The 13,625-nt window shown below is 58.9% G+C and overlaps 3 protein-coding genes across 3 annotated transcripts; 2 read left to right on the forward strand and 1 right to left on the reverse strand.

Moving 5' to 3' along the window:
• Nucleotides 1-175: 175 nt before the first annotated feature.
• BJ171DRAFT_578664 (uncharacterized protein) lies at nt 176-2,757 on the forward strand (the record flags this gene model as incomplete). Its single annotated transcript, XM_053113908.1, has 6 exons — nt 176-1,262; nt 1,489-1,736; nt 1,988-2,047; nt 2,154-2,253; nt 2,456-2,577; nt 2,743-2,757. 6 exons carry the CDS (start codon nt 176-178, stop codon nt 2,755-2,757), a joined length of 1,632 nt encoding a protein of 543 aa, XP_052969630.1.
• Nucleotides 2,758-3,753: 996 nt separating this feature from the next.
• BJ171DRAFT_638245 (uncharacterized protein) lies at nt 3,754-6,021 on the reverse strand (the record flags this gene model as incomplete). Its single annotated transcript, XM_053115739.1, has 6 exons — nt 3,754-3,939; nt 4,199-4,310; nt 4,486-4,575; nt 4,796-5,111; nt 5,297-5,767; nt 5,949-6,021. The coding sequence occupies 6 exons, from the start codon at nt 6,019-6,021 to the stop codon at nt 3,898-3,900; spliced, it is 1,104 nt and encodes a 367-aa protein (XP_052969631.1). The 3' UTR covers nt 3,754-3,897.
• A 2,271-nt stretch (nt 6,022-8,292) lies between these two features.
• On the forward strand, nt 8,293-10,959 carry BJ171DRAFT_578666 (Rhodanese-like domain-containing protein; the record flags this gene model as incomplete). Its single annotated transcript, XM_053113909.1, has 7 exons — nt 8,293-8,309; nt 8,575-8,775; nt 9,183-9,395; nt 9,673-10,027; nt 10,166-10,431; nt 10,607-10,724; nt 10,834-10,959. The coding sequence occupies 7 exons, from the start codon at nt 8,293-8,295 to the stop codon at nt 10,957-10,959; spliced, it is 1,296 nt and encodes a 431-aa protein (XP_052969632.1).
• Nucleotides 10,960-13,625: the final 2,666 nt, after the last annotated feature.

The raw sequence follows: 13,625 nt of genomic DNA on the forward strand, positions 1-13,625 counted from the left end.
CTCCAGCGTCCAGTTCTTGCAGTGTCCTTTGGCTCTTCGGTTTTGCGCTGACCGCCACTGCATCGCATCACCACCACTACCACCACTACCACTACCACTACCACCACTACCAGACCACCGCTCCCGACTCCTAACGCCGCGGCCCAGCCTCTGATCCTCCCCTCCCCTATCCACCATGCACAAACGCCCGATCACCTTTGCCCAGGATCCTCGCCCGCTGAAGAGGAGAGCCCATGATCGCGACGATATCGGCCCTCTCCATCCGCATCCCGTCGTGCAGAACAACGGAACGGCCTGGCTTCCCTTTGGGTTCTCGTTGTCAGCGTCGGTGTCTGCTGCCTCCAGGTGTCCTGTGCCGCTCTATCCGTCCAGCACCGTCGCCCAGGTCTTTCCTGCCTCGGGCTCGGGCCGACACCCCTTCCAAGGCTCGGCAGTCTTCCCCAGCCATCCCCGGGTCTATTGCCACGATCTGCCCCGCTCTCCCATGTCGGCCCTGAGCCCCGAATATGCTCTCTATCCGCCGCCTTCGGCAGTGCCGTCGCAGCGTCGTCCGTTCTTCTGCCCGTCGTGTCCGTCGTGTCCATCGTGTCCGTCGACTGGATCCTGGGCTGACCCGCACCCCGTCGCTGCTTGCACCCCAACCTACGCTCCCGCCGTCTACGAATTCTCAACCCCCATCTCCCCGCTGTACTCCCAGCCCCGGCCCTGGCAGTCGACGGCTGTGCCCCCATCCTCGTCCTCGTCTTCTCGGCTTCTGGCATATCCGTCTCTGCAGCCCGCCTGCAGCCCACGCCGTCTTCGCTCCCGCCCGCACTCGCCAGCGCCATGTCTTCGGCCAACCTTCAGTCCCCCGCAGAGCCAGCACCTCGACTCCTATCGAAAAGTCGAGCCTTTCCCGGCCGCTCGGCCGCCCCGGCCCTCCTGGCCGGCTCCCCAAAGCTACTACTGGACGACAACCCACGCCAGCCCGTGCGAGCCTGCCACCAAGCCCTCGCACTCCACCGCCTTCGCGACCTCCTATCGAGACACCGCCGATCTGCTTGCCAGCGACGTCTCTCCAAGCAAGAATCCTCTCCCGAGCCCAAGGACGCCCTCGTACGAGCCGCTTGTCGTGGCTTTGCCGGCCAGCAACGCCCTCGCATGGACCCCGATACCCACAAAGCGCCTGACCAAGTTATGCGAGTCCGAGCGCGATTACCTGCCCGATCCCTGCTATTTAGCCAACTGCCAGAAAGGCAAGATGCAGGCCTCGATGCGATCAGGTAATGACAAGCCACTGCCCGGGAGGCACTGCATCGTTGACCGAGACCGAGACACGACTGTTGCTGTTGCTATTGCTATATCTGTCACCTCGGCATCCACTGCTTCATCCACTCATCGCATTCATCGCACTCATCGCCCCAACCTCGGTACTGCTCCCATGACCACAACACACACGTCAACTCGCCTCGTCTCTCGCCGTCGATCGCGATGGATTGCTGCGTCCAGCCATGGTCTCCTACATGGACGTGCTCAGCGGCCACCTGAGCTACTCGCGCGATAGCTTCTCCAAGAGCGTCAACATCTTTGACCGCTATCTCTCTGTCGTCAAGGTCTGTCGCCAACCGCAGTTCTATCTCCTCGCCACCACTGCTGTCTATCTCGCCGGCAAGTTCAACGAAGAGACCAACGAGCCCTCCATCGCGGACATGATCGCCTGCAGCCACTTTCCCGAGTGGCAGCCCTCGGATCTCAAGGTACTTCTTGGTTGTTGTTGTTTTTGACGCCGTGTGCTGGGTTTGGGATGGATCCGCACGTGTGGCGACCGTTTTTCGATTCAGTCCAGGGCAGATACGCAATTCAATCAATGACCGATATGCGACTCGGCTGAGGCTGCATCGCCATGTCCGTGCTCGATTGGATCTGCAGCCACCGGCTCGTCTGAGACAGCGACCTAACTCATCCGGCGTCGTCTTGCCTCCGCTCCCCCACTTTCCTCGCCCTCTAGAGAATGGAACGCAAGATCTTGAGCGCCCTCGACTGGAAAATTGCCGGTCCCACACCCCTGGTGAGCCTTGAAGACCTGGCCACAGCCATGGATCTACCCATACTGACCGCGCGCCTTGGCGAACCATTGTTACTGATCGATCCTCTGCCCAACCCCCCCCCACCAGGCCGTCCTCGATGAGGTCCACAGCAGCTGCCAGGAGCACATCTCCGTGTTTACTCGCGTCGGGTCGAGCATTCAAGCGTGCATCGAAAAGTCCATCGAAGGTGAGTCTGGATCCACCTCCGTGGAGCTTGATGCTGCTGCATCCGGACACTTGCTGGTGGGCCTATTTCGGGCTGCCTGTCCAGTACCCTTCCTTGGGAGTTCGTCCTGGTGCCCCCCCCCCGCTCGCGCCACCGTTGCATCGCCCAGGATCGACCCAGCACTGATGTGCCTCTGCTCTTCTCCCTTGCTGTACTCCAACAGATTACGCTTTCCTCAAGTTTCCGCCGTCCGTGGTTGTCGCCGCGGCTCTGACCAAATCCTTGACAGAGCAACCGACAGCGTGGGTTGAGAGCGTAGTGAATGCCCTCTTTGGCTTTGCTGAGGTAAGCGCCAGACCAATGCCGTCGATCTAGCGGCCGATGCATACACTTCCTGGCGGGCAAGACATGCGTGGCTGGGTGTATCGATCCTAAACCACCGATGTAATCCTTTGCTGACTCTCTCTGAATCGCCTTGCTCGTTGCAGGAATCGCGATGCATGCTCTCAGAATGCATGTCCTTGATGGACTGAAGCCTCTGTGTCGACCACAGCAACGATCTGGCTCGGATGCATCATTCTATTTATTCCCTTTGGTCACTTTATTTCTCTCCTCGCCACATCTGCTTTCAACTCTAGACATCGGGCCTCGCTATCCACCTCTCACCCCCCTCCCCCTGCTGTTTACTTTTCTTTTATGCATCGCAGCTTGGCTTCCGTTTCTACCATTCATCCTCATTACTATTTTGTCTCATCTGCCGAGACGACTCAGTCTGCCTTTATCGGTCGCCTGGCATCTCCCCCATCCCTCCCCGCCGCCGCTACCACCAGCCTTCATCAATTGTGCGTCGTGGCTTTGCTATTGCGTTCGGAGGTCGTGCTATACTGTATCGCCAGTCCACCTCGTCCACCGACTCGGCTATATTCTGCTTTCACTCCTTTTTTGATCCCACAACTTCATGTGACATATTTATGACATTCATCAACCCCCCCCATTCCCCAATCTCTAACTCGCATTCCTGTACCATTTCCTTGGCTGCTCGATCCCCTTATCCTCCTCTGTCCCCGTACTTTTCTCTCAGTCCTCTGGAGGCTGTGCAGAGAATTTGCTGGAGAGAGGTGGAAGGCTCTGGCTCACCACATTTACCTTACGCTTGATTTTGATTATCCTCCTCCATTGTCATTTCGCCATCTTCATTCACATTCGCTCCAATTTCAAAGCAATATCACCCGGCAGCTTGTTTGTTTACTCGCTTGTTTTGCTCGCTTGCCTGCAACGGTTTAGACCGACCCGGCCGCACGAAGAAAAAAAAATAGGCTCAATCCTCCCAAATCGCTACCGGAGTAACGATGTGCATCAATACGGCTTGGCGCCCCCCACCCCTGTCCATACTTTTTGCCCATGTTGTAGAGCGGAAGAGGGAGGTGGCGTTTCGAGCGTGCAACATTTCTCATACGCACTGACTGGGGTGCCTCTTGTCAGTGTGCATGACTGAGACCATCTCTTGAACAGAACTGTATTGAGCAGCCTCAGGGGGGAGGAAAGAAGAACACACGAGTCCGGGGCGACAATCCTGACCATGCATCGGCATGAGCAACCCTGGTGCGGGGATGCGTCGACAGAGGCGACGACACATGCCGGGATCTGCTGCCGCCGAGGGTCGATTCACTTGGCTTTCGCGTCCGAGTCCTTCATCTCCCGCAGTTTCTGCAGAACCCGGTCAAAGAGAAGAGCAAGCCCAGAGTTTCCCCCGACTCCCGTGCGTCAGCAGTTTGCAACCTGTGTGAAAATGCAAGGCAGCTAGGCGGGAAACGAGACTCCAAGGACACCCTTCCAGACCACGATTCGGATAGCCCCAGTCAAAGGCATGAGAATGTCATGCAGAGCACCTTCGAGCGGCGATCTCAACCAAACCGGGCCCCCACCACCACCACCACCATTACCACCAAAACTAAAGGCAACATACCTTGCGAATCCGCTCCTCGGCCTTTTTCCGTGGATCCTCAAAGAAGTAAGATCGGTTGGGCTGGCTGCCAGCGTGTGAGAACTCCTCATCCGGATCGGACTTGCGAATCAGCCTGGAGTCACAGTCAGGGAACGCAAAAGCCACACGGACTGGGTCAGAGTCTCTTGAGGAGTTGGTGTGCCAGCACGCCGCTTCCTCTCGGACCTTGGAACACCCTTTGGCACACCCTTTGGCACACCCCATCTAAACCCTCTCTTCGACGTCATATGGCCGGGACGATACACTACGTGGATTGGGACTTTGAAAGCTCGCCCTTCTGGTGCTTGGGCGGGAGAACCATCTCCTGGATGTTGCCTTGTTGATCCTTGACCCGATATCTAAACGGAGCATTTACCACGGTGCGCAGGAGCGATGGGCATATGACGGAGATTCGCAACCACAAAAGCAGAGATGCACGCAAGCCCAACGATACCGAGAGTCAGTGTGTGCGATGCTCCAACTGGGCCGGCCGTGCGATCTCAAACACAGTAGAAGTCACCCGCCCAGCCCTGGATCGATTCGCTCGCGCCCTGGCTCGGCCACATTGGGTAGACCTACTTGGTCGTCGAGGTAAGCGTTCGTGGATCTGACCAAGTGGTTGTCCGCGTGTTGTGATCGATGAAATACGGCCGGCCGTCTTTGGTACAAGCCTCCTGCCATCCGTCCGGCAGAGGAACCACGCTGGCGTTGCCGATGGCGGTGGAGGAGGACGAGGAAGCGCCTGCACCGGTGCCGGCACCACTCCCAGTCCCGGCGGTGCAGCTGTTACCAGTGCCGGTGGCTGCTATGCCGGAGCTTCTGGACTTGTCCAGGGCCGGGACACAGACAGAATACGGCGGAGTCGACAGGCTCAAGCGATGGCTGAGGTCGTCGTCTGCAGCCGACACCATGGAGGAGTGGCCGATGGGCACCAAAGAGAAAATAAAGTACAATGGCAAGCCAACAGAGTTAGCCAACCTCCCCAAGTATCGTATGGAGAGTTTATATGAACAAATCCCCAGCGATGACCCTCCCCCCTCCCTTCCTCAGTCAATGCGTGATCATCAGTGCAACAGTTACCGATCCTGATCTTGGACAGCGACCCACGTTTGTGATATCGCTCGTCGCTCTCCGCAAAGAGCGGGGCCACACTCGTCGACTTGATTCCAAGGGCCGAGCCCATGGCTGAACTCTCCTTGGGATTGCCACTGACTCCCGAGGACGACGACGACAGCGTGCTCACTGCCAGGCTGCTGGAGCCCGAGCCCGGGGACTGCGGATAGAATCCACCGTGCCCCAGCACCGAGGACGGGCCCGATAAAGCACCGACCGAGGACAGCGACATGAGTTGCGAGTGGGAGGGGAGAAGAGGGTTGGATGAGCCGGCGCCCAGCGAACCCGCAGACGAAGTCGTTGACCGGGACGGGAAATCGCCTTCGCCCGGGTGGTTGATGGGCGGAAGCATGAACCGGGACTTTGAGTCCTTGTTGATGCGCTCGAGGGTCTGCTTCTCGAACTTGAGGGCATCGTTGAGGACAGGGTGCTCGATCGCTGTGAGACATTCGATTGCCGAGAAAAATCACCGCCCCACACCCAGAAACACAAAGCACATAAAACACACACACCGCAGACCCGGTGAGGTTTTTGGTCAGACAATCTCGGCAGGACGGATATGGTTTGTAATAGCGAGAAAGATCCGCAAAAAAAATCAACAAACCAAATGCCAACGTACGGGCACTAGGAGTATCGTGGCGCTTCTCGCCTCCAGGCTCATCGCCATCGGGATTGACCAGAACGCCGGGCATGGTTGCGGAGACTGAGGGATTGAGACAGCACGATGCGTGGTTGTATGGGAAGATAGACAATGGACAGTTTGAGAATACAGGCGCCGCCATTCGTCCAGAGAACGTGAGAGATGAACAAGTGACCAGTGTGAAGAAGTCGCAGCATACTGCACTCCCGGTCCCAGAGACAATGGTGTCCATGTTGGGGGGGGGGCTGGATGGCATTGGGGTGAAATGGCGTACCTCGGCTCTATAGTGCTGTTGAGGGCGAGGCTGATACCAATGCCGACGCTGACGCTGACGCTGAGGCCGAGGCCGATGCTGATACTGCCGGAGCGACCGTGGGAACGACTGGCCAGGAGGGAGTGCGGCTGCCGAGACAGGAGCTCTGTCGCGCTCGGTGTGGAAAATCTCCGGCGGGCTGGTTCGACCCGACGGCGGCCAGCCGGCAGATGGCTGCCGGGCAGATTGCGCAACCGCAACGATCATGATCGATCCGAGCGCCAACAGCGAGCCCATTCCGAGACGGACGGCTTGAATGATGTTGGTCGGGGGCCTGTGCTGTGCGGTGCTCGGCCGATGAGATGCTATCGGACACCCAGGAGATGAACTGACCCGCTCGGTCGTTCTTGGCCGAATGCGATGCGATTCGAGACTGGCATGTCGTTTGAGCGAGAGGGTGTGTCCGATTGATCTTTTCAACGTGCAGCACAGACCGAATGATACATTGAGCCTGATGTTCTGCGCTATCGTATCCAACGGCACGGGTCCCTCGCCCTGCATGGCATTGCATGGCATTGCATGGCATTGCATCGCCCTGCATCGCCCCGCACGATCCCCCGCTGTCGCCGAGCAGGCCGCTGTGCATCTGCAATGTGCGCAGAAGCTCCGGATCCGCAATTTGGCCAAAACGAGCGCTGCTCACGCACAGAGCGCGGCCGATGGCAGTCCGTCTGGCCAACGGCTTTTGCGCGTCGGTGTCGAAAAAAAAAGAGCGCCTGTCGAGGATGTGCCCGGGGGCTCTTTCTTGTTGTTGCGATCCATCTAGCCTTTTATAGTCACATCACTCCTACGGAGAGGGGACGAGGCGCTCGTTCGTCTCGTCGTCGTCGCCGATCCATGTCCCTCGCTCGACGCTCCGGTTCTTCCCACCGCCCTTTTTTTCGCTTTTTGTCCCTCGCCTCTCGCTCTGACCCGTCCCTCGCTGGCCGACGCCGTCGCTGTCGACCATCGCCGCCGATACTGTGGGTGAGTCTCGGGCGATCGCCTCTGGTGCTTGTCTGCCACGGCCATTGCCCTGGCCATTACCCTGGCTATTGCTCCAGCTATTGCTCTGGCTATTGCTCCAGCGATTGTTCTGGCTATCTCGCCATTGCTTGGTCTGTTGTGCATTCGGCCGTATGCACATCCTCGTTGTTCGACAGCGACTCGCAAAATAGCTCAGTCTCTCGGCATGCCCTGCAGCAAACTGTCTTTGAGATGGTTTTCGCTGCCCCGATACACACACTCTCTCGCTCTCTCCATCCCCTCATTTCGTTTGTGTTTGTGCATTCGCCATTCATTCCCGAGACGGTTGCGGTGCCTCGGCTCTGGCACACCCTGCCACTGCCTCGGCAGACCACAGATCTTTGCCGAATCCCTCGATATTGCTGGGATCGCTGTCTGTGGACCTGTGTCTGGCACTCGCCCCTCGCTCCCTGAAAGTGTGTTGCAGCGGGCCCGGTCGGCCGGCGGTTTGGCCGCCTTCGTATCAGCAGTCTACGGCGCTTGTTGTTCGCTTGTTGTTCGCTTGTTCGGGGCCGGGTGTGGGCAAGTGGTTTGCTGGCGACTGCGAATGCACAAATGCGAGGCCCAGTCGGGTGCATCCCCCGTGCCCTTTTTTCGAGTCCCCAGCGGCCATGCCCTTCCCCACCCAGCTTTCTCCCTCTGTCGCTCGGCCTTGCTTCGCTGTCCATCCAACTTGCGCTTTTGCCATCCTCCCAAAACTCCAGCGATCTCTCCTCTGCAACCCGCCTTTCCCTCTCCTGTCTCTCCTGGCTGTGTGCTGGCTCTGTGCTAGCGGCTCCACTCCTGGACATCCTCTGGTCCGCTCGAGATCTCTCTCCTTGGCTTTATTTCGATCTGCATGCTGATCGGCATCCTCGCCTGTCCTGTCTCCCGCCAACCCACAGATGCCCTGTTGATCCTTTGATTGCTGTATCATCTGACTGCATCCGAGCACATCCGCACCTCTGCACCGTCCTGTCTGTCCTGCTCCAATCCCATCTCCCCCCCATTCGCACTGCCGCTATAATGCACGAGCCCCTGAGGTAAGCCGATGCCACTGCTGCAGTGTCGGCCATGTGAGCCGAAATACAGTCCGGGTCGGGCCAGTCCGTGGAGCATGACGCTCGAAACGAATGCCGCCATCATCTTGGATACATCACGGGTGCATATTGGCGGCAGATCCCTCCCTCCCTCTGCCCATGAGCAAACCTGTGGGGCAGTGCCTGACCCGCCTTTCCTGTGCTGGTCGATGGCCGCTCGTTTCCCTCTCTGCTGCGTCTTATGCGGTGCTGTTCCTTTCCCCTCCAGCACCAACCCTCCCCTCCCCTCCTTCGAGTTCTGTGTCCCTGCCACGCCCATTCTGAAGTCGTCGGGCAAGCGGTCGTTTATAAGATCCCCCGATACATTTGAAGCCGCAGAGATGCACGACCTGTCTGTCCTTTCGGGCCTCCACTCGCCCTTGGGTGCGCTCGCCCAAGATTTGTCGGCCAACTTGAGTGTTGACAGCAGGTCGGTTGATTGCTGTCCTCCCACCGCTTCTCTCTTTCCATCGTTTGTCTCCATCGCTCAGTGCTGTGCAGTGGGGATTTCTTCGCTTTCTCGGTCCCCACCTTCCTCCTGTGTGTGTCTGAAGCCCATGTCCGCCATCGACGGCTTGCTGTGACATGCGGCTCACCCAGGACACGCGATTCAATGTCGGGCTGGTCCTTGTGTTGGTGGTGTCGCTTCTGTCGTCTGCTTTGCCCCTCATTCTTGGATTCGTAGTCCTCGTTCCTCGCTGAAGTCGTTACCTGGCTCTGTTTTTGTCTTCTCTGCTTCGCTGTTACTTTGTCCACGGCGCCCTCCTTCCAACCCGCGCTCGCTTGGCATTCTTCCCGTTCAGACCAACTCACACACACCTCTCACTCTTCTTCCAGAGCCGAAGCCGTCAATGGCGGCGAGCTCCTAAAGGCTTTCTATAATGCCCAAGATAGCCCAAGCGACACCACCTTCACCGTAAAATCGTTTTCGCGAACCACATCTGCCACCTTCTCGACGCTCGACAACTCGCCGCTCGTTCCGCGCGGGAAGCGCCTGGCTCATGCAGCGTTCTCGTTGATGGGCCGGGACACAGACGACGAAGAGGAAAGGTCTGATATGGTTGATTGCAGCCCCACGATGGGACAAAGGATTATCCACAGGTGGGCATCGCGTATCCGGCGCGCTGGCGTCGATGTTCTGTCGCCAGACCAACGACGTGTCCGCTGGCTCCTTCGCCATGCTGCAGCCCTGGTCTTTGCGGCCGCCAACGGCCGGTCCCCTCTGTCAGCAGGGCACGGGTATTATCTGCCCTCGACGCGCCTCACGATACACTCGGCACTCATCATGGCGACTGTACCTCCTCCTCCTTCTCCCCTGCGCCACCAGCTTTCAGAGTCGAACGACCATGCAATGGTCTGGGCGGAGCAAAAAGGCCTTGACTGGATCAAGCACAGCCCCGCCCCACACCAAGAGGAGCCACATCCCGAGACCGGCGCTGCACCGACCCGTGATGGACTTTCTCTCCGGCAACCCCATGCACATGAGCTCGGCCTTCCAGCGCGATCCGGCCAATCCCCCCCAGAAGATCCGGCGCACCCAGAGCGATGCGGTCCTGGGCAGCAACTCGTACCTGGGTGGCCGTCGACTGGAAGACGTCAGCAAGATCCAGAGCACGTACCAAGCCAAGCTGCTTCCATCGGAGCCTGGCAAGGACGCCATCCGACGCATTTCCCCCGAAACTGTGAGTATACCCCCGTCTCGTCCCGTCCCCGTCTCCTCGGTGGCGTCGGTGGCGCTGTGGTGGGTGATGCGCAGAGGGCAACGACGCTGTGACTACATCCTCTAACACGCAGGACCGCGATCCGCCATGGTTCTTCAGGTACATAGACTGCTCAACGGCGAGTTCTCTGATCAAGTCGACTCGTATCACATCATCGACTGCCGCTTCCCGTACGAGTACAGCGGAGGCCACATCGAGACTGCCCAGAACGTAAACTCGATCGTAGAGCTTGGCAAGATGTTCTATGATTGGCCCGAGAATGCCGAGAACCCACCCACTGAATCACACAAGAGCAAGCCCGTCAAGAGCGAGCGCACGGTCATCATCTTCCACTGTGAGTTCTCCTCGCAGCGCGCGCCAAAGATGTAAGCATCGGGCAACGGCCCTCCCTCGCAAGCCGCCATCGCCCAGGCTCGCTCAGCCGGCTTTTGTGTGCACCTGTCTGACCTGCTGCCTGATGATGCTTGTGAACTGTGGCCACACGATGTCCTTGCTAACTTGCAACCATGGATGGGGCTCCATCTCGGCAAACTTATCCAGGGCGCTCTATCTGCGAAGCTTTGATCGCGAAAACAACCTGCACAACTATCCGCACATTCACTACCCCGAGATCTATATTCTGACAGGAGGATACAAGGCCTTTTACAAGGCATACAAGGTTGGTGCTCCCTGCAGCTGTCGGCATGTTCTGGCTGTGGTGCAGTTGGCGACGCTTGACGTGGTCAGCAGGCATGCTCATCATCGGCTGTTCCGATCGTATCGTCCAGGAGCGGTGCGAGCCACAAAACTACGTACCGATGGCAGCGTCCAGCTTCAACAAAGATTGCACCGCAGAGCTCTCCAACCGTCGAAAACAATTCAAGAAGAGCTACTCCGACAGTTACATTCTCTGAACGTCATCGACCTCGACGATGATCTTCCTGGAGCCAACTCCGTGGGACTAGACCTCTGTTGATTGTTTTTTGTCGATGACTTGAAAGAGTCCCTCTCGATTCTGCCTTCGCTGCAACGCTCTGCCTGCGAGCGGGTTGCTGGGCGCTCCATCGTTCGGGTGAATGCCGTCGTCGCCTTTATTCTGTCCACTACTTTTCTTGTTTGCGTACCATATTACCAGTTTGCAATGATCTACCCCATAGCATTCCCCAGCCCTCCCCCCCTCTGCCCTCCCACAACTGTGTTGTGTTGCCAGGCTGTGTCCCGCGCCCTATTTAACCCTCTGCCTAACCACCACCTCCCTCCTCACTGACTGACCCTCCCTCCGCTGCCTGCGCCAGCATATACCGGTATCATGTTTCATGCTGTGGATGAATCAGCCCCCCCTCACCCATCTTGCCTCTGCGCCCTGCCGTGGCTCTCTCTCTCTCCCATCACTATTCCCAGATCCGCCCCCAGCTCGGTTCGCGCCACAACTCACGACTTGAACGAGTCGCACCCGCCTTCCCGCCCGCGCATTTTTGCCCCAGACGCGCAAGCATCGTCGCTTATTTTATTTTTTGGATAGTTTGCGGTTGTCGTCGCAATGCAATATGACTTTTCCAATTACGAGGACACATGGCCTGCGCGCACGACGAGGGAGTGTGGATGGTGGGTTTGCTGGAAAGAGAGAGGCGGTGCCTGGCTGACCTTGAGCAAGCCGCTGGGTCTGCCACAACATCATTCGGCTTTGCGTCGGCCCGGATGCCGCTCCTGCGGATGGATGGTGTCGATTGGACCAGCAGGGCAAGCCCTCGCTTTGGAGTGGACTGAAGGTTGCGGCCCCGACGCCACTGTGGAACAGCACTTTGCGCTGCACCACCATTGTGGCTCCGGCGATGCTGGGAGAGAGGAGGAGGTGATGGGCAAAGCCCGACACCAGCAGCAGCGCGCGAGAGCGAGCGACACCCTTCCTTCCTTCCGCCCGGACAGCAACCATGAAGCTGCCAAGCCCGGTCGGCTGTGTCTTTGCGGCGTCTTTGCTGTGCCTGTGCGCGCCTGCTGTTCCTGGAGCACAACTAGCAAAAAAACGCAAGCACCATGCACTGGATGCACACCGTCCCCCACCCTGGCTGGCGGGCAAATCTGGATCATCCGTTTTGCCAGTGGCGTCAGCAAGGGGAGGGAAACCCCCGTCCCGGCTCTTGCCCAGCAACCGTGGCTGCTCTGTGCCATTGTCGAGCCGAGGCGGAAACGTGCAGAAGGTTGGTGGGCGTGGGGAGGGAGCAGGATGGAGAGAGAGAGAGAGAGTCGGCGGATGTGGTCTGGTGGCCCTCACTTTCGGCAAGCCCAGGAGAGAGACAGGACGGGTGCGTGTCTGCCAGGACATCACCGGCAAGGATGTGGCAACAAACGGCGGGCAGGAGGAGCCTGGCTGGGATGCAGCTTGGCAAGGAGCGGTGCGAGCTTGCCGATGGGACCGAGCCTGTGCCCGAGTGATACTGCAAGTCCGAGGTGCGGCACGGGGGGGGTGGAGTTGAGATGGAGGTCAGTGGGATGGAGAGCAGTGGGTGAAGGGCAGTGGGATAGGGTGGATACACATGGCTGTTTGGGCATTGCATCGCACGCACAACTGCGGTCGTTCGGCTGCAGTGACAAATGCCAGAACGCAGACCGGTATCGTTCCCATTTGAAATCGTCCCACGGCGACCGCATCGACCCCGACCTGACAATGTGCTTGGCGATGTGCTTGGCAATACGCTTGGGCGATACGCTTGGATGGTGTGCTTGGCCGATGTGCTTGCGCGCCCGGCGAGGACTGATCCCATGAGCCGGGCTGTGTCCAGAGCCGGGTGGCAACGGCCTCGCCTCCTTCGCCGTCTGCATTTGCTCGCTCTGCCAAGCCAGCACCGCCCAAGTCAGCACCGCCCGGGCGGATCGCCCAGAACGATTGCCCAGAACGATCGCCGAGACCAGGGCCTGGCGCAGGACTCGGTACCGGGCGACGGCCCGCTGCGGTCCCATCAAGCGTCCTCTGGACCAGCGATCCCAAGCCCGGCTAGCGGCCCCACCCGATCACCGCCGACGTGGGACCGCGACGGCATTGGATCGGGCGATCCGTCCCATGGAGTCACAGAAAGAGCCGGAAAAAGGGTGCGAAATATCCGGCATGGCGTTGCGCTTGCAAGAGCAGTGGCATGGTGGCGCCTGGGTCGCGCTGGCTGCGCGGGCTCAAGCGGGCGTGCGAACGGGCAGCAAGGTGCGAAAGAGACGGATGTGCAAGCAGATATGCGACTGCCGTGTGCATGGGGTTATCCACTGCGGTGTGCATTGGATGACCAACGGCGCAGATTGTGCTATCGGCAACGGCGCAGATTGTGCTATCGGCAGCAACAGATGCCGCTGTCAACCACGGGCCGGTGTTGTTAACGAATACTTAACATCCGCAGACATGTCCCATGCAAAGCCCAACATCTCTCACCACTTTGCTTAACGACTCCTCGTCTTAACACTTTGCTTAACGACTCCCCGTCTTGACACTTCACTCCGGCCTCGTCCCGTCCCAGACCACAAACGAACCAATGCACCCTGCCCTCACGCCCGCATCCTTGCCCCGCCCATGCGCCCGCCAGCCTGCCCCTTCACG

Source organism: Polychytrium aggregatum, assembly GCF_025602895.1.
Source record: "Polychytrium aggregatum strain JEL109 chromosome Unknown BJ171scaffold_7, whole genome shotgun sequence".
NCBI classification, from domain to species: domain Eukaryota; kingdom Fungi; phylum Chytridiomycota; class Chytridiomycetes; order Polychytriales; genus Polychytrium; species Polychytrium aggregatum.